Consider the following 27,264-nt stretch of genomic DNA (forward strand, 5'->3'; position numbering starts at 1 on the left):
CTTTGGGTGCATGGACGATGCTCAACCAAATGAGCCACACCAGCCAGGGCAGGATATCTTTTAAATTTATATTCTGAATTATAGTTTTCGATGTCACTAAAATTTGGTTTTCCTAATATTTAAAGTATTATATTCTCGAAAAACAGGCTGTAGCAGATCTGTTGGTTGCCTGCCCAATATCTACTCTCTTCTTTCTTAATAGCAGAATTTCTAATTATAGTGAATAACAACCTTCCCAGTTATACATACCTTTCCAGCCTCCCTTGATAATAGGAATGACAGGTGAAATGGAAGCAGAAATTGTTGAATGAGGTGGTTCTAGAAAAGCTCTTTCAAGGAAGATGACTAAAGTTGGAGCTATGCCCCTTCGATGATGGCTGAAGCTCCAGAAGCCAGCGAGAACTATCAGACACTTTAAGGATATAAGTTAGTGCCAAGAGTGGATGAAACAGCCCTGGCTGGGTGGTTCAGTTGGTTGGTGTGTCATTCCATACACCAAAAGGTTGTGGGTTCTATCCCTGGTCTGGGCATATACGGGAGGCAACTGGTCTATGTTTCTCTCTCACATCAATGTGTCTCTCTCTCTTCTTTCCTATCTCTAAAATAAAATAAAAAAATAAAAGATAAATAAAAGAACCCGAGCTCCTGATGGCTATGAAGTAACCATACCATGATGGACTTCCCTTCCCTCTGGAATTTTTTAAAAAATCCTCACCCGAGGATATTTTTTCCATTGATCTTTGGAGAGTGGAAGGGAAGAAGAGAGGGAGAGAGGGAAAAAAGGAGAGGGAGAGCAGGAAAGGAGGAGGAACATTGATGTGAGCAAGACACATCAACTTGTTGCCTCCTACACTCACCCTGACCGGGGCCAGGGATTGACCAGGAATTGAACCTGCAACCCATTGTTCTGAGGACCAAAATTCTAACCACTGAGCAAAACCACCCAGGGCCCTCTGGACTTTTTTAATCCAAAAGAAAAATCAATCTCTATACCTTGACTGAGCCACTGCTGATTGGTTTTTTTTACAGCCAAATTTAATCATAATTAATAAATATATTATTCCTTTAGTTGGTTAAACTGCATATCTGGGCACAATATCCTCCTTCTGAAGTACAAGCTAAAAGTCAGGCCTGCTTAGAAATATAATACTGACATAATTTCTTAGACTTCCTGCTTAAGGATCAGTTTAAACGGGACAAATGATCACATTGTTCCTGATCATCGTTAGTACGAAATCTAGGCATCTCTCTCTTTTTTAAATTTCTTTATTGATTGTGGTATTACATATGTGTCCTTATTCCCCCATTACCCCCCAACCCCACCCCCCATTCATGCCCTTACCCCCCTGTTGTCTGTGTCCATTGATTAGGCTTATATGCATGCATATAAGTCCTTTGGTTGATCTCTCCCCCTTACCCCCACCTTCCCCTACCTTCCCTGAGGTTTGAGGTTCTGATTGATGTTTCTCTGCCTCTGGATCTGTTTTTGTTCATCAGTTTATGTTGTTCATTATATTCCATAAATGAGTGAGATCATGTGATATTTATCTTTCTCTGTCTAGGCATCTCTTGTCAGAAATTTATAGGTTTACAAAGAAGTCACAAAAGCATTCTGGGTAATGGCTATAATTTCTAACTATGAGTTATATCACCCATGACTCCTGCCTCGTAACTTCAAAGTTGTGAGAACTTCCTCTGGCTGCATTACTGTTCCTTTTATGAAATACTGAGACTTCACAATACCCTGGGCAGGCTTTGGGATGCTCAAGACAATTTCTAGATTACTGAGTGGCTTTGAAGCTTTTCTCAAAGAAGAACTAGGCTCAAGAAGCTAGTGCAGCAAGAGCTCAAGCCAGTCTTGGACCTAGTATTTGGTTCTGCTACAAACTCTGTAAAGAGGAAAGGTTTAGAATGGTTCCCTTTTATGTACAAAATTCTGACTATAGCTACCTTCTAAGTTCCTCTTTGTAAAGCCATAGAACCAGTATGAATGAGAGTTGCTTACATGTTATATAGAATAGGTGTGGTACAAATTCAAATATAAGCTGGTAGTGGTACTCAACTGGAAGTGTGGCTATTAGAAACGTCTCTAAAACTTTAAAAAACAGACACTTTGACTTCATTTCAAAAGAATTCTAGTAGTGGATGTAAGCATAGTAATTTCAAAGTCCCATATCTACATTAATATCTGGATGTAAAAAAATAACCAAAGGTGATTCTGAAGTGTAAGCTCAGCTGGAAAACACTGTATCTACAGGGTAAAAATAAAGGGCATTGCTTTGTTTTATGACTAATATATTATGAGGACTCAGAAAACACTGATTGAACTTCTCTTTCAGAAGTTCTTTCACATCGGAACAATTAGACACAGTACCTTTTGAAGGGAATCATTTTGAAGCTATTAAAAAGATTTATTTAGAGTTTCTTAGATATTATAGAAAATGTGCTGCTAAGTATAAAAGTCTTTTTGAGAGCTGTAGCTGTAATTTATTAGAACTACTTGTACAGAAGAACACCCACGCAAGTTCCATTCTGTGCCTAGTTTCTTTCATGACTCCCCATAAAGTGGCCAGTGCTGGTGGTGAAACACAGATATAGGCCCACTAAGAGAATTTGTCTGCCCCCTGCTGGTGTGGCTCAGCGGTTGAGCATTGACCTATGAACCAGGAGATCCCGGTTCAATTCCCAGTCAGGGCACATGCCTGGCTGGGGCTTGATCCCCAGTAGTGGGCATGCAGGAGGCAGCCTATCGATGATTCTCTCTCATCATTGATGTTTCTATCTCTTTCTCCCTCTCCCATCCTCTATAAAATCAACAAAAACATATTTTAAGAAACAAACAAACCAAAAACCCACAGAAAAGTAAAAGAAAGTCTGTCTCTTTGTTCAGAGATTATGGCACAGTAATTATCACCTGGGCTGCATTTAAATGAGAAATCTTGTATTTTACATTTTATTCTTCTTTTGCAGAGCCAACTCTAATCCACTGCTTAAGGAAATTTTAATTAATTAGCATTTTGCTATGAAATGCTTTAATAAGACTGGGTACAAGGGCAAAGCCTTAAATGTAACACAAGCTATACATGTGGTAAACAAGGTACTTCCTGCAAATAATTATGGAGTAATGAAAATGAAGTGAAAGAGGTAGACAAGGTGGATATGCACTGAATTCTTCAATCCATGGTATTTCAGAAACCAAATTAGTTTTATGATCTCTCATCTGTTCTGGAAATAAACCACTAATAAGTTCTCTCTTCTAAATTAAAGAAGTAAATTTTGGATTTTCCCATTTTGAAGGATTTACAATAGATTTCATTGTACTTCCTTTAGCTACAGGTTAAATCTCTTATAAACCCAAAATGCAAGGAGATATATATATATATATATATATATATCCCACATTATCTTATATATTTTCACAGGGTACTATAAAACAGCCTTTCCCTCCATCAATAACATATTCTTATAAATCCTGCTGGACATATGGCTCACACATATATTAAGGTGAATAAAACAGGAAGTAAAGTGTACAATACTATAGGTAATTTTCAGTCTGTCATAAATTTAACTTGGGTGAAACAGACAAAATCAAGGATAATGGCTTCTTTATCACCCAATCTGTTATCTAAAAAGATTCCATAATGCATTATGAACAGTAACTACTCTAAGTAGAGATATTTTTAAATGCACATCAGGCTGAGAACTGAAATAGAACCACCTTGAAGCTTTTGGTAATTTGATCACATTACTGCCTAATAATTAGCCTTTCATCTTTTTGAAAAACTAAATTACCTAGCTGTGAAGCAATTTCAAAGTCCCATACCTACATTAATATCTGAATGTAAAAAAAATAATTCCTACATTAAAATTTTATGAAAAAATAAGCATATCTTTGTGATAACTGTCTTCTAAAGTTAGGACTGGAGAAAACCTTTGAGGGCATAATGACCTTGGCAATTCCTTTCTTTTGTTTATAGTTGTTTTTTTAATTTTTAAAGAAAATAAGATAGTTTTTTCTCCAAAATTAAACTATCCTTGGTCCCATCAATGGCAGTGGCTTCTAACACAACTATTGAATGTTCTTTAGTATTTGAGAGAATCAGGGAATTACTAATACATGGAGAATTATCATCAATAATATTAAACAAATCTACTTAACAAGGCAGATAAACAGGATGATATTCCATAGGAAAAATTGAAAAGGGAAAATGAAAGCATAGCCTTTAAAACTTGGGAAATAACTCTATAAAAACAATGCATTATTACAAAGATATGAGACAATACACATGTTTCTCTTTTAGGGACAGAATCCCTCTAATTTTTCTGACTCTGAAAAATGCCTCTATGATATGAACCAGTTCAACATATGAATCTACTAAAAATGCTGATTTAATAAAAAGAATAGCTAGAACCAGAATTAAGAAATCAGGATTACTTTGTGTGTCCTATAATGAAAGATGTTCTACAATCATTTTGTTCACAGGCCTCTTGGGAACTAGAATCTCACTAGACATATGCTAATAACATGAGCTCAAATTTGTATTGGGAGGTGGGGTAGGGAAAGCGAGGAAAGGCAAGAGCAGTGAGCCACAGAAATTGAGCTTTTACCATTTACCTATTACACACACACACACACACACACACACACACACACACCCAAGGCTTTGAACCTCAAAGCAGGTTCAAAGTTTTATTTATCCCAAGGAGTCAGGAAAGAAAGCCCAAGATAGAGCCGGGTGAGCCTGGCCCCGGGTCCGGGTGAGGCCGCGGGCCCCTGGAGCCGGGTGAGCCTGGCCCCGGGTCCGGGTGAGGCCGCGGGCCCCTGGAGCCGGGTGAGCCTGGCCCCGGGTCCGGGTGAGGCCGCGGGCCCCTGGAGCCGGGTGAGCCTGGCCGCGGGTCCGGGTGAGGCCGTGGGCCCCTGGACCCGGGTGAAGCCGTGCCCCTGGGTCCGGCCGAGACCAAACCAGAGGGAGTCGGACCTGCATTACCACCATTTGTCCACCATCCAGAGCTGAGGGGTCAGTGCCGACATGTACTCATAAGGAACTGGTGGACATTGATATTGGGTCTCAAAAGAACTGTGGGTCCAGAAAGAAACTCACTACAGACTGATTCATTTGCCTGTCAGCATAACTATTATTGCTCGTCGCACATTCAATTCTTATAAGTATATCTCTAGTGACACATGAGTTCGCTCATCTAGGGGAAATGATGAACAACATGGACTGATGAACAAGAACAGAACCAGAAACAAGGAGGCACCGATCGGACTATCGGGCCTCAGAGGGAGGATAGGGGAGGGTGGGGGGAGAAGGGAGAGATCAACCAAAGGTCTTATGTGCATGCATAAGAGCCTAACCAATGGTTGAGTTCAACAGGGGGTTGGGGCATCCATGGGGAGGGGTGTGGGATGGGAATGGGGGGATGAGGACAAATATGTGACACCTTAATCAATAAAGAAATTAAAAAAAAAAAAAAAAAAAGAAAGCCCAAGATAGAAGATGGATTTTTTCTGTAGTAGACTGCATCTAAGATAAAAACCGTTTAACAAGTATTTTGTGTATTGGGGGTGTGGGATTCTTTCTCTTCCCAAAAAAAGACTAAGTCAGCTCATAACTGGTAAATTTAAGGGATAATAACCCAGTCTCTGAAAACTTTCCACCTTCTTTAGCACTGCAGTTCCTGTGATTTAAGTTATGAAGACAGATTTTTAAACGCTAAGAGATGCCAAACTGTTCTTAACACACATCTGAAGACTAACTAAAAAGTCAAGAAAGTTCTAGCAAGCATTTAGAAGCAATGAGAAGGGGGGAAAAAAAAGTTATTCAAAGTACAGTGCCCCCCGCCCCCCACCGCCTTCATGACAATCCTACTCCATTCCCATTACACTTTCTTTGTCCATGTGGCTGTCTTCTCTACAACCCAAAGGCTGTTTGAAGGTAGTGACTACCAAGTGTCAATTACATATTTATGTCAATGTCTAGCACTAGTCCAAACATTTGGTAGATAAGGGTAGAAGTACTAAGTAAATAAATACAACTCAATCAAATGCCACTTGAGTTTTCTATTTGGACTGCACAAAGCTTGCCTCAAAATGCTAAAATACACATATACACAGAGCAAAACAAATGAATCAGATTTAAAATGTGCAAGGAATGCTAACACAATTGATATTTCTGAGTAGCTCTTGTTTGAGTTCCATGAGAATGATTTTTTCAGAGTTGTAGTTCTACATTGACTTTCTTCTGTGTGTTTTCTTTCATGATGGTTGTATGTGATAACTGCAGTTTCATCTGCTGTTCTCCCATATATAGATGAACTATGCAGAATTATTCATTTTAATTAACAGCAGCAAAAGCTACACACAAATATAAATGTGTTCCCCTCTCTCAAGAAACTACCTTGTCCATAGGAGATAGACACTGTGAGATGTTACGTGACCTTTCCTAGGTAATAGGGCTGCCTAAGTAAACATAACCAATCTCTCCACTGCAGGTTCACTGCTCTCTTCTTTACACTAAGCTGCCCACATTCTCTGCCTCTGTTGTTCCCTTTCATTCATGTGATTTCCAGTTATTCTCCATGCTCCCTACCCCATCTCTTCCAAACCACGTGCCTTTTGGTTAATATTTTTACTTTTTCTAGAAATTCTCTTGTCACTCTTCTAGGATTATAAATCTGCTCCTGCTACACAGGCAGCTTAATCTGTCCTATCCACCTCTTGGTTCCCATTATTTTTGTATCAGATCCAAGAATATTATCTTTTCAGCTTTCCTATCATATGTCCATCTCTCTATAGTTCTTGAGCTCTGTCAATTCCAGTCCTGGTCCAGAGTAGGGGCCACCTGGGGCATTACTTTTCTAAATTATGTAAGTGATATATATATATATATGTATATACCCATTTCAAACAAATTTAACAGCAAACTAAAAGCAGTACAGAAATATATGAAGAAAAAGTATTCACAGCCATAATGAATAATACACATATGCATAACTAAGAATACTTTTCTGCAACTTCATTTTTAATTTAATATTACATAGCAGACAATTTTTCTTGTCAACACACAAATATATCTCATTCATTTTAATAGCTACATAGTATTCCACCCTATGATGAATCATATATGTTCGTTTTCTAGTACTGATGAACATTTAGGTTGTATTCATACATTTGTTAAACCCATTTCCCACTGTCATCCAAGGATCTGACACAAGCCAGATTAATCGGAGTATGCTATCCCTCTACCCTGGGAAACTGAGTCAAGGATGGATGCTTGAGCCAGGTCAGAACAATGACAGCAAAGTCTGGGACTCATGTGGAACTACAGAGGAGCAGCAATTCCCCACCCCACCCCCTCTATGATTGCCAAAATGGGGAGATGCCAGAGACTACTACATGAGAATAGGTAGACAGTCTATCTGAGAATGAAACAGAGAAAGCAGAGTGGTGAGCAAGACAGACAAACATATCACATAACCTGAGGATCAAGGAGAGTGTTGATCCTAGATCTGGCTGGCCTAAACTGAAATTATTGCTGGATTTCTCAACCCTGCAAGCCAAGAAATTCTTCCCCCACCCACCCTCTCTCTTAAGTGAGCTTGACCTCTACCATTTGAAAATGAGTGTTTAGACAAATATTCATACAATACTGCAAAACCTTGTGCCCACATTTTGGGGCAAGAATGCAAATGTATCTGCGAACATTCCTTGAAGAGAAAATGCTAAGTCAAGGGGCATGCATATTTAACATTTTAGTATATATTGCCAAATTGCCATAGTTCTAAATGCTCTTTGGTCCCTGGTCTGTCTTGAGTCCTGGATCTATTTCAACAGTTAGCACTATAGTCCTATTTCTTAAGCATCCAGGCCCATGGAGTATTTAAGAATGCTTTCAGAACCTGTCTTAATCCATTATTTCCAAAGCCCCAGCACAAAGCTATCTCCTAGCTTTTGGAGGGTATCTCCTAGCTTTTTATCCAAATTACTGTTTATACTAGTATTTCAAAGTCAGGAGAATCCTTCCTACCCCACTATTTGTTCAATGCTACATTTAGAAAAATTTCATTCAAAGAATACTCCAGTCACAAAAGTATGTTTTGCAGTTAATGAAGTGTTTTTATACACATCCTCCCATTTAAAATTAACAAAGTACATGTAGGTATTGATCTAAAGTGACTCATATCATATAGTGAGTGATGTAGCTAAGACCTAAAACCTCAACTTTTACCTCCAAGTCTCAGGCTCTTTTTTCTATATCACATGTACTTATCAGTGCCCTAATTCAAGGACATCTAGAGTCACAACAAGAACTACTGGGTCACATTACTTCAATAGGAGATTAACTGACTTTATAAAGATTCCATAAAACATGGTCTGTATTTGAACCTAACAGGCCATCATAGACATATTGATAATGTTGATAGACTATGAACTCAAGTAAATAAAGCACAGGTAAGATTACATCAGGAGTGCATTAGTGGTATTTTTCTAATACAACTACCAAATGAAGTTTAATGAATTAATCATTTAGGAATTCAGGAGGCGGCTTGACATATGATTAAATTAATAAAGAAATTATAAAAAGCAGATAAGGATATGTTTTTAATACATTTGGGCTCATTTAACAAATTGTTCCCAGAAGTGTCTTAATTGAGAAAAACAAAACCTATTAAGGCACACCATCTAATCATAGCACAGAAGCATAGTGTCCCCTATTACTGAACTCTTTTAATATTGAAGTATCCATCCTTAAGCATCAAAATAGCCCTGGGAGAGTAAAGTACCAAGTGTCACCCTCATTTTTCTGAATAGGAAAAATAGAGAGAGTAAGCGGCTTGCAATAAAACAACTACCAGTCAATGGAACAGACGCTAAAGCCTGACATTTTTTTCTTATTTGAGCCCACACCCAAATCTCTCCAGTCAAAACTGATAGGACCTGATGAAACATTCAAGATTACTTTAGCCCTGGCTGGTGTGGCTCAGTGGTAGAGAGTCAGCCTGTGCACAGAAGGGTGTTGGGTTGGATTCCTGGGCAAGGACACGTACCTGGGTTGCAGGTTCGATCCCTGGCCCCAGTCAGGGCACTTGCAGGAGGCAACCAATTAATGTGTCTCTCTCCACCTCCACCATCCCTTCCCTCCCTTCCAGTTTCTCTAAAAATCAATAGAAAAAGTATCTTTGTGTGAGGAGTAACAAAAACAAATAAACAAACAAAAAATGACCTTATAATTCCTATCACCGAGGAGGCATGAAGACATGCAAGGAAGCAAAGTAAAGTCATTTATCTTACAGATTTTCAGTTAGTCTGAAGAATAAATGCTGCAATGTCCCTGTTTCCCAGTTTCAAATTCAATTAAGTTCAAAGTGTCTGGTGGTCAGTTTCTCCATTCATCAAACATCACAAGTGAGAATAGAGTGCTATAGTAATAGAGGGGCATCTAGCCCTGGCTGGTGGGGCTCAGTTGGTTGGAGCGTCATCCTATTTGATTCCCGGTTGGGGCGATCGGAGGCAACCAATCGATGTTTCTCTGTCACATCAATGTCTCCCTTCTATTCTCTCTAGAATCAATAAAAAACATATCAAGTGAGGATTTAAAAAAAAAAAAAAGGAAAAGAGGGGCATCATAACCTTGACTGAGAAAGCTGTAGAAAGCGTCACAGAACAGGAGTCACAGCCTAACTCCGGAAGGATGATGGTTGGTTGATTAGGCTGGAGGGGGGAGCATGAATCTTACAGGCAGGTATATAGAGAGCTAAAAGCACATAGGCAAAAGCAGGGTAACAGCTCCCTAAAATTGGAAAAACTAAGACTATTTTGCTCTTACCTAGAGTTTCCTTTAACCAGATGGTTAAGCAAATGTCTCTACAAAAATATGGCAGTCATTAATAAAGTTGAAAAGGCAAAGATAGCTGAGTAAAAAGATCAAAAGAGAATACAGAGAAAAAGGAAGGATTTATCTGAGTACTATATACCCATACTGCCCTTAGTACATCCTATCTAATAATAGACAAATATGCAAATTGACCATACCTCCGACACACCCACAAGCCACGCCCACAAGCCATGCCCACCATCCAATCAGAGCGAGTATGCAAATTAACCCAAACCAAGATGGCTACAGCCACAGAGAGCAAGGTTTCCCAGGTAACAGAGGAAGCCAAGCTTTCTGCCAGCCGTTGCAGGCCTAAGCCTCTACTCAAGCTACAAAGTTTCAATTATAGAAGGTAAACAAATTCAAACAAATGGCGGCAGAATGGAGCTTGAGAGAGCAGGCCAGGGTTGCCGCCGGCAACAGAGGAAGCAAAGCTTTCCACACACCCTGGCCGGGCCCACCCGCTTAAGGCAACAAAGTTTCAATTATAACCCAACACAAATGGCTGCGGGCCTCGGAGGGAGCCCCAGGCTTGGCTCTGCTCCAGGCTACAAAGTTTCAATTGTAGAAGGAAAATAAATTCCAGATACCAGGGCCTCCGCTTGCGTTGCCAGGGGGCATTGCCCACCTGCAAACCACCACAGGCCCCTCACTCAGGCTGCCCCACGCCCCAAGAGAACCCCACCCTGATCCGGGACACCCTTCAGGGCAAACCAGCTGGCCCCCACCCCTGTACCAGGCCTCTATCCTATCTAATAAAAGAGTACTATGCAGATTGATCATCACTGCAACACACAATATAGCTGCCCCCATGTGGTCAAAGATCCTGCCCCATGTGGACACAAGATGGCCACCACAAGATGGCCAGCAGGAGAGGGCAGTTGGGAGGCACCCGGCCTGCAAGGGAGGGCAGTTGGAGGTGATCAACCCTGTAGGAGAGGGCAGTTAGGGGTAACCAGGCCGGCAGAGGAGGGAAGTTGGGGGCAAACAGGCTGGCAGCAGAGTGGTTAGGGGGTGATCAGGCTGGCAGGCAGAAGCGGTTAGGGGCAATCAGGAAGGCAGGCAGGCAAGCAGTTGGGAGCCAGCAGTCCTGGATTGTGAGAGGGATGTCCGACTGCCCGTTTAGGCCCGATCCCTGGGATCGGGCCTAAACGGGCAGTCGGACATCCCTTGAGGGGTCCCATATTGAAGAGGGTACAGGCTGGGCTGAGGGACAACCCCCCTCCATGCACGAATTTCATGCACCGGGCCTCTAGTCTTTAATAATAGTTTCACAGAAGTATTTTCTTCTAAGCATGCACTAGGATCATACTTTTGCATTATAACAGCAGCTCTGTCTAAAAGAAAAACAATGCAAGCCACGAGTGAGAACCATAAATTTAATTTTTCTAGAAGTCATATTTTAAAAGTAAAAAGAAACAGGTGAAATTAAGTTTAATAATATATTTTATTTAACTCATATCCAAAATATCATCACCTCAATATGTAATTAATTTTAAAATTATTGAGATATTTTACATCTTTTTTGGCAGGTACTAAATTTTGAAATTCAATGTGTATTTAATACTTATAATGGTGCTCAATAGGCACATGTGGCTAGTGGTTCAGCTCTGTAAGGAGTTATGGAAGATTAAGTGAGGGTGTCTTATGTACAAAAAATGCAGCAGAAAAGAGCTTCCATACTTGGCAATCTTTATGACCCATACAAAGAAGTCTTCTCTAGCCCACAACTCTCCTTCTTCTAAACTCTCCAGAACTGCTAATTCTACTCATCTGGAGCCAATTACAGGTTGTCTCCCTTTTAGAATGTAAGTTCGTGCCAGTGTCTATTCTTGTTCACCACTGTATCCCAAGGGTTTAGCTTATAACAGTACTTACCACAACTGGGATGCTCAATGAATACTTCTTTAACAAAGGCATGAACAGACACATATCTATCTCTGGACCTTAGATTATTTTGTACTTGGAAGGCTTTCTTACTCTTCTATTTGAACATGTAAAAATAAATCATACCCCTTCTTGAAAGTTTAGCCTCATAGCTCTCAATAAAGCTTTCCCTATTCTAAATAATTATAAACTTTTTTCTCTTCAAAACTTCCATATCTATATATGTATATAAAACCCTAATATGCAAATAGACCGAACGGCGGAACCAAACAACCAAATAACTGAATAACCGGTCGCTATGATGTGCGCTGACCAGGGGGCGTGCGCGGAACATGGCGGGCATCGGCAGCAGGCGGCAGAGTGCAGAACATGGCAGGCATCAGCTGTGGCAGGATGGTGGAGCAGGTGAGCAGGGGCGCCAGACCAAGGCGGGGCACTGGTCACTATTATTGGGGCGAACCTCTGGTGATTACTGAAAATTCTTTGCTCCCATGTGTTGCGGTCCCGCCTGGCGCTCATACCTGCTGCTGGCACTGGCCCCACTCGCACCTGCTGCTGGCACCAGCCCCAATGAATCAGTACCATCAGCGGATGCGGGCGGCAGCTGTCAGTCCAATTGCACCTCAGGGCTTTTCCACCTCCTCCTGCTCCTGAGGGGCGATCGGGTCCAGCAGCCACCTCTTGCACCCACTACCGGTGCTGGCCCCGTTCACACCCATAGCCGGCAACCGGAGCCAGTTCCAATCGCTTGGCGCCGTCAGCACCGTCAGCGGGTGCAAGCAGCGGCTGCCAGCCCTGATCACTCCTGAGGCTTCCCCACCTCCCCCTGCTCCTAAGAGGCGATCAGGGCAGTAGCCGCCACTCGCACCCACTGATGGTGCCGGCCCCACTCACACCCACTGCTGGTGCAGGCCCCAATCGCTCCGTGCCATCAGCAGGTGCGAGTGGGGCCAGCGTGGTCAGCGCATGGGAGCGGCGGCGGCGGGAGCAGGGCTCCCAGCACACAGGGGACTGGGGACCGCGGCTCACGGAGGGAGGAGCCAGGCTGGGGTGCGGAGGATGGGTGAAGACCCACCCCTGTGCCCACTGCAGCCTCGCGGCACACAGTTCCTTTCAAGGTGCATGAACTCGTGCACTGGGCCCCTAGTAATTTTATAATTTCCTTAAAAAAAGAACATTCCATTGTTTTAGTTTACATTATAGTTACTTAGACACATCAGTGTCCACCATACCTCATAGTTACATAAGACAACATTAGGACAATTAATACCTTACAATCAGTAAACATTAAATTTTCCTTCTAATGAGGCTCAAGTCTCCTGAAGGACAAAGACCATCTTATTTATAACTCTGTGACCTCAAATTAATCAGTACAATGCTATGAACACAGATGATGCTCATTATGTTTTTGTTAGTGAAAACATTATTTCCTTGTATTACTAGTATAACTGAAGTAATTATTATTAGTAAGAGACTGCTACAGGCTAGTAAGGAATGAATTAAAGAAATCTATACATATAAAAGCCAACTGACCAGAATGACCGGTCACTATGATGCACACTGCGGTGGCCAACTGGCCTGATTGGGGCCCCAATTGATCCCCTCAACCTCCCGCTGACCCTCCCCCGGCTGGCCTGACCCCCAACTGGCCCCCCCCCACCCTGATCGGGGGCAGGGCTGGCCGGCCAACCACCCATGGCTCATCCCCCCAGCCAGCCCCACCCCAGATTGCCCCCCAAACCCGATCATGGGCAGGGCCGGACAACCGCCCACGGCCCCTCCCCCACACCAGCATGGCTCCCATCACAGCAGGCGGCCGGACCCCAAGCATGCATGAATTTGTACACCAGGCCTCTACTATGAAGTATAAAGAAAGGGAGAAAAGTTAAAAGTGTGCCAGATTGTTGAAAGTATAAAAGAATGCAGAGGTATACAGAACTAACAAATTCTTTTTTTAAGGGGTGGAATATAAATTACTTGCTTAGGAGTTGTGGAAAGATGATAATATAACTGGTCACAAATGTTAAAAATTAATCTTTTTGTTGATCTTTGTCTTAAACATGCTTATAGATAAGTTATATGCTACATATAGAGTAGGGCTTAGCTAGCAAATAGGTAACTATTTTAAAAGTAAGATCCTGGCTGGTTTTTCTCAGTAGTTAGAGCATTGGCCTGCAAATCAAAGGGTCTCAGGTTTGATTCCTGCTCAAGGGCACTTATCTCAGTTGCAGGTTCAATCCCTCACCCCAGTTGGGGCACAAGCAGGAGGCAACCAATTGATATGTTCCTCTCACATTGAGATGAGAACTCTCTCCTTTCTCCCCCCATCCCGTCCACTCTCTCTAAAAATCAATGGAAAAAATAGTCTTAATCCTCAGGTGAGGATAAAAAAAAAAAAAAAAGTAGGTGCCTGGAGTTATCTATATTTATGTAGGGAGTTATCTATTTTATGTAGTTCATTACTAAAACTTGAGGAAAATATTCTCTCCCACCAATGACAAAGACAGATATAAGAAAAAATTTTGTTAAGTTTTTTTTTTTAATACATTTCCTTTATCAAGGGAGATAACACCCCCCCCCCAAAAAAAAACAACAACAAACAAACACCAAAACCCCAAACATGTAAAAACCCAGGGTGCTAGAACTACAAACTCAATTCATTCAAATTCAATCTCATCCAGACACTGGTCACAAACCCTAGTGAGGTGCCTATAAGCACCAAGTCGGAGAGGGGCAAAGAGTGAGGCCAAGAGAAAGAGTGGGAAAGGGGCATTTATAGGCCCCCTAAGTGATCACTCTCACAGTGTTACCTCCACCCCTTCCCAGTGACAGTGAAGACCTACCAGGCCCTGTCCTTTTGACCCCCACCCCACCCCTGGCCAGGGCTTCGAAGGCCAGTCCCAAATGGTTCTACCCTCTCTTGCTCCATCCTCACTTGTCCAGGCTTCTAGCCTTGCTCTTCTCCTCCTCCTCCACATTCTTCTCTGTGATTAGTAGCAGGTCAGGGTACTGTATAAGCCATAGTGAGGCTGGGGCCAGGGGAGGCGGGGTGAAGAGAGGAGAAGAAGAGCTGTCCAAGGACCACTGTCTTCATGGGATCCCAACTGTACAACCAATTCCTCTCTTGCGTCCACACAGATCTGAGAAAGTGCACTGTAGGCATAAGCAGCTATCCTGGAGACCTGCTGCAGGTCGGAGAAGGGGATGGGTTCGCTGGCCGGCACTTGGTGGGGCTGACTGGTGAGAGATGGCAGTGGCGGCAGCTTCTTCCAATGGGTCAGGTTGCTGCTCAGCACAGCCAAGCAGGTGCTGTACTGCCTTGCCCGGTCCATGTACTCATGTTGCTCCATGCCCTGGGAGTCTGCAGCAGACACGTCAATGATGTTGCTGGCTGTCTTGGCAAGAATGGAGGAGAGCAGGGCCTGCTCATCTGTGCGAGCGGAAGGCAGGCTGTGGTAATTGGGCTCGGCTCCATTGAGGGCTTTGGTGGGGGGGCTGCTAGGGTCCAGCAGCAGCTTCCGCTCCTCTCGGTCCTGGTCCGAGTCCTCGTTCTCGCTGCTGTAGCAGCACCCCATGGCCGGGGTCGGGCCGGGTGCTCAGGCCGAGAGGAGGGACCGCGTCTGTAAGGAGCCCTTCCGGTCACATGACCCGTGGCTGCAATGAGCAAGCAACTAAATTTTGTTAAGTTTTAATACAGCCCTAGCCGGTTTGGCTCAGTGGATAGAGCATCGGCCTGCAGAATGAAGGATCCCAGGTTCTATTCTGGCCAAGGGCACATGCCCAGGTGATGGGCTCAATCCCCATAGGGGGAGTGCAGGAGGCAGCTGATCAATGATTCTCTCTCATCATTGATGTTTCTATCTCTCTCTCCCTCTCCCTTCCTCTCTAAAATCAATAAAAATATATTTTTAAAAAGTTTTAATACAAAACAGTGGATACATACCTCCACCTTCTCATAACCCATGGGAATAATTCACTGCAATCACTCATATTTTTCATTCCGTAACACTCTATAGCTTTAGGGATATTAAATACTAGAGGCCCGGTGCACGAAATTCGTGCACTCAGCGGGGGGGGGGGGGGGGGCCCTCAGCCCGGCCTGCGTCCTCTCGCAGTCCAGGAGCCCTCAGGGGATGTCCGGCTGATGGCTTAGGTGGGAGCAGGCCTCAGTTGTCAGTCAGACATCCTTAGCATTGCCGCGGAGGTGGGAGAGGCTCCCACCACCACTGCTGTTGCGAGCCCGGCTTCTGGCTGAGTGGTGCTCTCCCTGTGGGAGCGCACTGACCACCAGGGGCAGCTCCTGCGTTGAGCATCTGGCCCCTGGTGGTCAGTGTGCATCATAGCAACTGGTCATTCTGCCGTTCGGTCAAATTGCATATTAGCCTTTTATTATACAGAATATGTTAACTTTCTTCTTAATGATTAATCTTGACAAACTATGAGTTAGGAGGTGTAATGATTGAGGACTGTGGTCAGTCCTATAATGGTCAATAAGTTCACTCTAGCCCTTAGTTTGGATTGAAACTTCAAGGATCTTTGACATCCTTAAATAAGCATTCTCTAGTCACAAAGCCATTCTTAATGTCTAAAGAATGGCTGTAAGCCCTGTCTGGTTTGGCTCAGTGGATATAGTGTCCACCTGCAGACTGAAGGGTCCTGGGTTCCATTCTGATCAAGGGCACATGCCAGGTTGCGAGCTCGATTCCCAGTGTGGGTTGTGCAGGAGGCAGCCAATCAATGATTCTCTCTCATCATTGATGTTTCTATCTCTCTCTCCCTCTCCCTTCCTCTCTGAAATCAGTAAATTTTTTAAAAATGTTAAAAAAAGAATGGCTGCAAGATGGAAAGAAGAGAAACATGCAGGTACATAGTAAGAGAGGTGTGAGTTAAGAGAGAAAAGTATGACCTAGAATGACATCAGAGCCTGGAGGGTCTGTGTCTATTTATAAGCAAGCTCCGACTGACAGGCTTCGGTGATTGACCTTTGCCAAACCTTTGCCTTCATAAGCACTATACAGTATAACTCTCCAGCTCAGTCCACTTACATATGTTACTTGAGTTTATTTTTGGAATCTAACCTTCTATTTTTCATGAAGTTCCTTAAAGACAAAATCCAAGTAACATATTCTGCCTTCACACTGAGCAAACATCTCCAGCAGTTCTGCACTTTGCAAAACAACACACTGAAAAGGTGTTAGTACTGTGTGTTACTGTGCGGTGTATGCAGGCCAATTTCTATAATAAACTCACAACACTCTATTTGCAATTCAAGAAATTATTGGCCCAACAAGTCTTCACCAGCAAAACATTTAAAATAGAATTCCTTCCCCTCTCTCCCCAAAGGGAGAGGGACAAATTTTATGTATGTGATTACAGGTAATACTCTATATGCATCATGTGACTTAGAGCTATTTGAAAGTTTTAAGGGGCAGAGAAGGGCCACATGGGGTTTGGCTCTAACAGATAAGCTAGTCTCTTACAGCATTAGATATGAACTTTTTTGCTTATATTTCACTGTACCATAGAGTACCTTATTAGCCATAATATGAAAAATGTGTCTCACTGCTCTAAATAATGGAAAATACACATAAAGGACACACAATCATAAAATTTATCCTAGTTCAGAAGTATTCCTTTCCTGGCTAACTAGTATAACTAGTTAATAAAGGTCAAGGTCATATTTCATCCTGGGAAGAACAGATAGAAATTCATGGTACTATCACCACTAAATTAGCTCCATTAAAGACTAGCTGTTATACCTGACTCACCTCCACAGGCGCTGGGCCCAGGCTGGGCTGGGTGAGTATCTCTAGAAAAAGCCAACCCTCCAGCATGACTAGGAGCCTGTGGAGCCCAGAGGCCTTTGAGGGGCCCCTCTGCATCCCCTGGGGTCTGGCTTTTACCTGAGCCTCTTCCCGAAACTACTAGCCATTCTTTTAACCACCCTAGAGCCCTCTCCCATGCACTGGGCCAAATGAAACAATAAAGCTTTTTGCAGCAAAAAAATAAAAAAATGTAATGAGGGGAAGACTGGTTCACAATAGTTACAAGTTATGGAAAATGAAACGAGAAGAAACTTAAACAAATGGAAAGATAAAATATGCTCTTGGAGAGTAAACTAAACACTAATGGAAAATGTCAATTACTCCCAAATAAATGTATATTTTTTATATAATGCCAAGCATTGTATGTGACAACCATTGTGTGAAGATAGCTATATCTTAAAAAAGTAAAATTGGTGGAAATGTACATAAACTGTACACTTTAAGATATTAAAGTGTCTTTTAATCCTAATTAGAAGAGTATAATGTTGGTGTAAGAATCAATAGATCAATGCAACTAAACAAACAGGCCTGAAACAGACCTTTGTATCTACCTAATAAAAGAGTAACATGCTAATCGACCATACCTTTGCAACGCCCACCAGCCAATCAGGAGTGAGTATGCAAATTAACCCACCAAAATTGCCGGTTTAATTTGCATACGCAGGCACCAAGCGGCCAGGGGCGGGATGCTTGTGTCATTGCTGTGGTGATGATGCCGGCCTTCCGCACTACCCCAGCTACTCCAGGCCTCTGGATAGCGTGCGAAGGTGGAAAGGCGGCTCTGGCAGCCAGGGGAAGGAAGGCCCATTCTTGCACAAATCTTCGTGCATCAGGCCTCTAGTATATTATAACTTGTTTTATGAGAAAGTATACATCATAAACCATATGGAAAAAATAGATTACTCCATAAGTGGTTTATATAAAACTAGCTAACTATTTATTTTTTTTGGGGGGGGAGATCAACTTATGGTCTCAATTAACAGCACACAAAAATGGATCTCAAATTTTATACTGTAACTTGGGTGATTTTTGGTCACATGCATGCAGGTGACAGCACATTCATCTCAGAAGTGGGCCCTTTTCAAGTCTGTTCACATTCTAGTAGGCATTGGCTAGCACTTGGTTGGCCCAAATAACAGGATCCGCCAATTGCAAATATATCAAACCACAGGTATCAGCCATGTCAAAAATTAAACTCTAAGAGCCAGAACCTCCTGGGAAATATTTTGGAACACAACATTTGGCTGTTAGAGTTGTGGAGCTGAAAGATGCCAAAACTCTGCCACTACCTACTTAGCAATTCATACTGTTTCTTCATGTATCAAAAGCCAATAATGAGATCTTTCCTACCTACCTCAGAGCCATGTTGTAGGAAGCAGTCAGTTATGAAATCACTTTTACAAAAAAAAGACAAAAAAAAAAAGACTAGCCATTATTAGTATTGTGTGAATCACACCTTTCCAAGCCCATTACATGAAACAACTCTTCCTATTTTTTTCCTCACAAAATTAAGCATTAGTCTCAGATTGGACTTACGTTGTAATATCAAAGGAAGCATTTAAATGTCCTTTTAAAATGTAGATAAATTTGAAAACAAACATGCGCACATCCTCTTTAAAAGGAAAAGATGGTGACCACACCACACTTTTCATTGTCTGAAGTTTGATCCATACACTATAAGGCAGAGATACTATTCTTACATCAATCTCAGGTTCTTGCTACTGATTCACCAACTCAAGCTCGCTATGAGGAACAACAGTGACACTGGTGCTGCTCCTTCTGCTAAGAATACACACAAAGGCTCAGATCTTTTCAAACATCCTCCTCACCCTTTACCCAGAGAACAGACCTTTAGACCTTTTTTGTTTTGAATACGAGGCTTCTGCTGTTGTCTCATGTTTACTTACTTCAAATAGGCCACTCACACTGAAAGGAGCAGGTCGTTCACAGGGTGCAAGTTTGGCAGATGTGGCTTACACCTTAATTCATTATTCCAGACCTCTGCAAAGTATGAGAAGGTCTGCCTCTCTTAACACAGGTCCAAAGCAGCGTTTTCCCCTAAGATTATTCTTTTCTTTCTTCTAAGATTATTCTGGATGGGTAAGTACAATAAACATAGGCACAATTAGTTGTTAAAGAGGAAGTTTTCTTTCTGGGATTCACTGCCCTATGCCAGGACACTACACTTGTTTTCAGGCTCTACACCCCACTTTGAGGATCTCAAGATGTTGAATTGTCTTAAGGAAAAATGTCTTGCTTTTTAGCAAGTGTTACATGAAGAGGAAAAAAAAGGAACATCTGTAAGCTCATCCTTCTCTTGTCACACTAATAACTGTTTTCTCCCGGTTCTCAAAGCCATATTCTTAGAGAACCTGCTCTCTGCTGAGTGGTAGAGTTCACATGGTTTTGTACCTTTTGAATAAGGTACCTGGACTAGTACTGAAAAGCTGTTCCAAGCAGAATCAGCCGGTCTCTTTTCCAGGAACTTGCAATTTGGACACAGGGCCCAAGTCAGTCTCTGCGGGTGCTTAAATTCCAAGGGGCTACATGAGAGACCTTATCCTACTAAATGTAAAGAGAAGTCAAGAAGGCTAGTAATATGAAGAAAATGAAGAGGGCTAACAAGAGCCGAGGCAAGGAATTTTATGACTCTCAGCAGAAGGAGCATCAAATAGAGTGTCAGAGTCTAGAGGAGTTGCACAGAAAGCCAGGGACAGAGAGTAGTTGTCTTGGTTCCTAGAGGCAAAAGTGCTTTGTTCTATCTCCAGTGAAACCTGTATATTTCCTTCCTTGGTTGCATGCCATGTCCCCGAGATTTTCCAGTAAATTCTCCTTTTAGATGTAAGCTAACTGGAATAGATTCTGTTATTTGTAATCAAAATAGTATTGACTAAGACACATATAACTGCTCATCTTCCTCCACTGTAACCAACGTATCCTGAATACTCACTATGTGCAAGACATTATACTAGATGCTTTAGGGAAGGAATGAAAAAAACCCAAACGATAAATAAGATACAGATTCTGCCCTTTGGGAGCTTACAGGTAGAAAACAGAGAGATAAATGCTAACCTGGTATTAGGTTAAACTTTTCATAAATATTAATAAAATGAAGGAAGACTGTGGTGTGAAATGGCATAAGAACCAAATTTACTTACTAAAAAATTGTTTTTAAATATATCTTTATTACTTTGAAAGAGGAAGGGAGAGGGAAAAAGAGAAACAACAGTAATGAGAGAGAATCCTTGATCGGCTGGCTACCTCCTGCAGGCCCCTACCGGGGACCAAGCCTGAAACCTGAGCATGAACCGTGACCTCCTGGTTCATAGGTTGACACTGAACCACTGAACCACACCACCTGGGCTACTTACTCAAATTTAACAATGTATGCTTGGCTTAAAACAGTTTAAGAAAATAAAAAACTACCATAAAATATTTTGCAGATATATACTTTATTATATCAACTCGGTACCACTGTATATACTATACCTCCATGCTATGCAGCATTACTTACTGAACCTGATCATAATACACAAATCCAGTTAGATTACATTTTATTCTCTATGGGCAATTTAAGGGATTTTTGAAGGCTAACTGATTACGCATGATTTTCACCTGTGTGCTAGCTTTATCTCCTTAGGAAAACCATCACCCTTGAAATCTTAGCATTTTATATAAGACTAGAGGCCTGGTGCATGAAATTCGTGCACGGGTGGGGTCCCTAGGCCTGGCCAGCGATCAGGGCTGACCAGGGCCAGGCTGATCAGGGCTGGGCCAGAGAGGAGGCGATAGTCGCCGGGCTGGGCATGGAAGGAACGAACGCCAACACCGCCATCATTGGTGCCCTGCCACCTAGCGGTTCCCCACCTCCCCCACTCCTTCCCTCGCTGCCACACCGCCACTGCGGCTCACAGCTAATTGGGGCCTGGCAGCCAGAGGAAGGGACCAGGCACAGGAGGTTGGCCACCGGCCCCAAGGAGGGAGCCAGCCCTTGGCGCCCCTGGGAAAGGGGCCGCATCCGCTGCCACCTATCCCCGGTTCCCTGTCCGAGCCTGGGGGCCAGAGAGAGGGACCACGGGAGGTTGGCTGGCTGGGGGAGGTTGGCTGTGGGAGTGCACTGATCACCAGGGGGCAGCTCGTGCATTCAGCGTCTGCCCCCTGGTGGTCAGTGCACGTCATAGTGACCGGTCATTCCCGTAGTTCTGGTCACTTAGGCTTTTATATATATAGATACCTAAAAACTAGTATGTGTGATCTTTGACAGCTGGTGGTGGTCTGATTATTTGAATGTTTATTAGATTATCCCAGCAGCCAATGAACTAAAACATGGTGTTCTGAGAGGTATCTTAGGATTTTGAATAAAGCCTCTAGACTCAAATTATGCTACCAAGTCCCCAAAGTGCCAGTGCCTCAATATGACAAACTATCACATAGACAGGCCCCACCAACTTCTTTTCTAGCATTCTTTTATTATCTTCCTAGAATATTTTCAATATTTCAATTATTGTTCAATCATAATATTCAACTTGACATTTAACTCATCTTACCCCTTTACTATCTCATCTCTCAAATCCATATCCTATATAATAAAAGGCTAATATGCAAATTGTCCCCTCGACCTGGAGTTCAACTGGGAGTTCGACCAGGGGGTGGGATGGACAGCCAACTGCCACAGCCCCTTCCCTGGCCGGCCCTGGCCCCAATTGGGCTTTCCCCCGCCCCCCTCCCGACTGGGGGGCAGGGTCAGCCGGACCCCACCCATGCACAGATTCGTGCACCGGGCCTCTAGTTGGATAATAAAGCTAAAAGGATCTCAACACTGTTTGAAATTTATACCTTTCCATTTGATAAACAGATCCCCAATCTTATCTTTAAATTAGAAAAATTTTAATGAAAAATATAGAAATAAAAACGACTAAGGAAATACACAGCAGCTAAGTGGAGAAAGTAAATCTTTCTTTTATATATTTTTCCAAACCTTCAATGATATTAATTTTCTCTAGAACTTACAAAATTTTTCAACTGGAAAAAATTTTTTTTCCTTTGGCCAAGCTGCACATAGATAATTATAAATTCCTTCTCTAAAGTTACTCTTTTTTTTTTTTTTAGGGAGCTGGGTATGAGATCTAGAGTGCTGTCTTCCCTGAACTGTAACTATTAAGAATGGAGCTAAGCAAACAGTTGACAAGCTATGATCCCTCCTTCAACTTGATTGCATCTACATAAATTCTTTAGCTGCTGATGGGCTATTTATGTCTGATGATCTGCAATGCTATAGCCACTACACTGATAAGAAACAAACATAATTCTGAAACTCAAAGGGCTTACTAGTATATTCCAGAATTTTCACCAGAGAGTGTTTGGATGCTTTGAGTTTGTAAGTACTAGTAAACATACATGTCTCTAACTGTATACCAAATCCATAAAGAAATAATTTGAGGGACTTTGTTCTCATATCTTAAATTATTCATTCATATTTTTATTCTTCTTCCTTAACACAGTTAATGAAGAATTGTTGGCATAAGCAAATAAAGACCCGGAATAGAACCTGCAACTCATCGGTGCATGGGACAATACCCAACTGAGCCACACCAGTCAAGGCTTATGTATCCTTCCTCTTTGAGGGCACTGATATTCACTAACATTCCCATAGAACAATAAGCCTTATTTATGATGTTTCAGCAGTTTGGCACTAGTAACACCACTTTCTTTGAGGATTCATAAATAAGTGCAGTTTGGTAAGGATCAAACATTAACTGAACCAGTTGGCTTGGTCCTTGAGCAATAGTTTCAACTCTATTTTACAGAACAAAAATAGGTATGGCAATTTTATCTTTTTTTTTTTCTGGGGTTCAAGATATCTGTGGCCAAGTGTCCCCTCCCAATTGGCATAAACTGCTATGGAGCTGTGGAAGTAAAGGTACTCCTTCTCACCAAGGAGGCTTGAATGAGAATAATTGTATTTCAACCTGACCACATTCAGCTCCTCTGAAAGAAACAAACACCTCACTCAAGATCACAGATATGATGGGTTCACAGTAGCCAGAATTCTGCTGCATTGAGTCAGAGAAAGGACTGGGAAGTACCAAGTGACCATTGCTTTAGAATCCATCAGAAATTCTTCAAAAAAATGAAAAAGTTATCTCTTCATTCTGATATTTCTTAAAGCTACGAGAAATGTAAATAGGATATTTCCATTTCTACAGAATAGATCTTCAATTTCAATGTAAAACAATACTGCCTTGTGTTTACATAGCACTTTTCCCTTAAGAATTCAAGGCCTTTACAGACATTACCTCATCCAACCCCAGCAGGTCTGCAAATTTGATAAGAAACAGGAGGTTTTCCTGTTGTATGAAAAAGGAAACTGAGGCATGGGCACATGATTAACACCTGAGTCACAAAGAAACAGCTGGAAAAACTGGGCTAAACTTTTCTCCTCGCTCCAATTCTTGGCTGTCTCCACTTATTCACACAGCCTGTAATTAGAGACGGCAAGTGTCTAAATCTCCATAGTCGTCAAAATGTAATTTCAAGGCTGCTCTTTTTTACTAAAAAGATCAATTTTCCCTAGACTTAGGGGTTTTTGTCTCCTCCGTCTATAATACCCCTGGCAGAGAGATTTCTGAAAACATATACATGACAAGAAACGGTCCAGATTTCACTTTCTTTTACTGAAAACACCATTTTATCCTTTCTTCTCATTATAAAAAATTTGTGCCTAACTGGAGACCAAAAGTTTTTTTCTAAATTCTTTAAGCACTTCTAAGTATCGGGATATCTAAGTTGAGGCATGTTACTTGTTCCCAACTACTCTTGTTATATGATTCACTTCTATTTTAAGTAAAATTTCCATCTTTCCAGTATCTCTTCAGATATTCTTATTTTTAATTTCCTGTTTACTGCTTCCTATGTTTGCCCAGCTTGTTTACAATGCACTCCTCAGGAAGTTCACAACATTATCGAAGGGTTTTGTCAATTTCACACTTTACGATTTTCTTCAGATTTATGCTTTATTCCTTTGTTGAAGCAGAACAATATTCTTTTTGAGTATTTTTAAAAATATGGAACACTTCACAAATTGCATGCCATCCTTGCAGAGAGGCCATGCTAATCTTCTCTGTATCATTCTAATTTCAGTATATGTGCTGCTGAAGCAAGCACCATGCTCTTTTTAATTTAACAGTTGCCTAGATTTGGTACCAACTGGCACCTCCTGTCCTTTTTGATGACATATAAAACCATTCCCTTCCAGAAACTCAAAAACTGCAAAGCCCAATCAGATCTATGAACACTTTCTTTAGTCACAACATAATGGTTTCAGCGGGTGAAAATTGCATAGGTAGCTCTGAGCCTCTCAGTTGTATAGATGGCACATGTATTCAACATAAATGATTAATTTGTTTTGGAAAGAAATATTTCAAAACCTATATCACCAAAGGCCATAAAAGATTTTGGAGTTAACAAATGCAGCCTTCTATGGCATAAAATTTTGGGGCACCTGGTGAAACAGAAAATCTTACTCTTTCACACTAGAGGGCAGTTCTGGGCCTTTGATTCAATTAAATATTTTTATGGCTATCATCTTCCACCACTCTATTATAATTAGGTAAGAGGTAATGGATTAAAGGCCCCAGGCATCTACTAGGTAAATGTATATATATGCACACACAAGACAAAAATCTGTAATATTTGTTCCAGTTCTGTGAAATACACCATTGGTATCTTGACAGAAATTGCATTGAATCTATTGTACAAAAACCCCCACAAAACCATAGTTTTCCTATTGTGTGACCTTGGGTAAGTCATTCACTAAACTTCCCTGTGCTCAAAAATGGGAAAAATGTAATAACATATAAAGTACCTACTGGGTACTTAAGTTCACTTGCATTCTCTGTTCAATGAGATTTTGCCTGGGCTTTGTTACATTATGAAATTTCAATAAGTATCTTGTTGTCTTTTTTTTTTATTTGAGGACTAGCATATCTTTTATAAGAGAGCCAAAGCAGAATGGTCATTAGTAGATTAGAATAGATGCTGGATAGCCAGGACATGGCAGCTCAGGGTTAGATCAGCTATGATATGGTATTTATTCCTACAGCCCTTGAGAATTTTTCTCAGGCAGGTTGCTATGTAGGAATGGAATTAAATGTTTAACCAGAGCAAGATGAGTTCCTCCACTACTGTTAGGATCTCTCAATATAATTAAGAAGGGTGCAGAAGTAAAGACATTATTGCAGTGTCCGTTTATATTACAGTTGGGCCTTTCCAAATGCCAAGTGAAGTGGTGGGAATTTTTAATCAAAGTACTAAAGTAAGTTATTTATTAAAAACTAGAGGCCCAGTGCATGATTGAATCATGCACGTGTAGGGTCCCCTATACGCTTTCGCTTTTCGTGGTAGAGCTGGGTGCCTGTCCGCTGGTGCACCAGGCCTTTCAGAAGCCTCCGGCTCGGCGGAGGCTTCTGAAAGGCCTGGTGCTGAAGCAGACAGGCACCCAGCTCCCCCACTTTTGATGGTCCGCGGCCGCTGAGGGGGGCTACCCTGCTGTTGAGAGGCGCAGGGGGCGGGATTCCCGCCCCCTGCGCCTCTCAATGGCTGCTGAGGGGGGCTGCCGCGGACACCTGGCTACCCTGCCGTTGAGAGGTGCAGCTGGGTGTCCACGGCAGGCCCCCTCAGCAGCCACGGATCTGGCCGTTGAGAGGCACAGGGGGCGGGAGTCCCATCCCCTGCGCCTCTCAACAGCAGGGTAGCCCCCCTCAGTGGCAGCGGATCCGTGCCTCTCAATGGCCGGATAGGCCACCCCGAGTCCCGCCCCCCAGCCTCCCGCCGCCCAATCGTGGGCGTAGCAGAGTGATGGTAATTTACATGTTACTCTATTATTAGATAGGATGTCAAAGCTACTGTTCAAAACTACTGTTCTTAAGAAATAGTTATTTCTGAGACCCTCCACCATATTTTATCAACTTGCATTCTCATTTCTATATCTAGCGGCCTATTTTCTTGCCATTTGCCTACCTTCATTCTCTCATTTGTTTCTGTCCTTTCTGATTCATTTCCTCTCCCTCCCTCCTGCAATTTCTGCTGCATACTTGGATTTATTCATCTTTTATTTAATTACCAAACATATATTATACTAGGCCCTTATCATGTGGCCGCTCATGTCTAGCTATGAACCTTCATGCTCATACTGACCCCCTCTTATGTTTAGGCTTCCTGTTGTGTTTAGCCCACTGGTTTTGCCTATCTCTGCTACAAACCTGTCATCTATCAACCCTGTTCAATACAAGCAAAAGTGAGTAGTAGCTATATATATAAAAGCTTAATATGCAAATTGTCCCTGCGGGAGTTTGACTGGGAGACTAATCACTTGCTATGACATGCGCTGACCACCAGGGGGCGGTGCGGAACAAAGGAAGGCTCCGGTCAGCAGCCGGCAGCCGGAGAAGGGAGGCCACGGCCAGCAGCTGGAAGGCCCCGATCGCCGGCCAGGCCTAGGGACCCTACCTGTGCACTAATTTTGTGCACCAGGCCTCTAGTATGGGATAAAACAGCTGTGAGCTGGGAAAATGTTAAATTGACTATGTATACACTCTCTTAAGTAAAAGGATTCTGAGAGCATAAAAACATTCCCATAACAGGAAAGTAAGTTTGGGACTTAACATGGTGGCTAT

General features: G+C 42.3%; 2 protein-coding genes across 7 annotated transcripts in view; both read right to left on the bottom strand.

Moving 5' to 3' along the window:
- Nucleotides 1-27,264, bottom strand: part of CSNK1G1 (casein kinase 1 gamma 1) — a gene marked incomplete at its 5' end in the record, with an annotated part of 95,925 nt that overhangs the window by 46,442 nt on the left and 22,219 nt on the right. The window lies entirely within an intron of this gene.
- Nucleotides 13,574-26,011, bottom strand: LOC307097715 (ragulator complex protein LAMTOR1-like). The gene has a single exon (XM_079767794.1). It carries the CDS (start codon nucleotides 15,338-15,340, stop codon nucleotides 14,756-14,758), a length of 585 nt encoding a protein of 194 aa, XP_079623920.1. The 5' UTR covers nucleotides 15,341-26,011; the 3' UTR covers nucleotides 13,574-14,755.

Source organism: Cnephaeus nilssonii, assembly GCF_951640355.1.
Source record: "Cnephaeus nilssonii genome assembly, chromosome: 4".
In the NCBI taxonomy this organism is placed as follows: Eukaryota; Metazoa; Chordata; class Mammalia; order Chiroptera; family Vespertilionidae; genus Cnephaeus; species Cnephaeus nilssonii.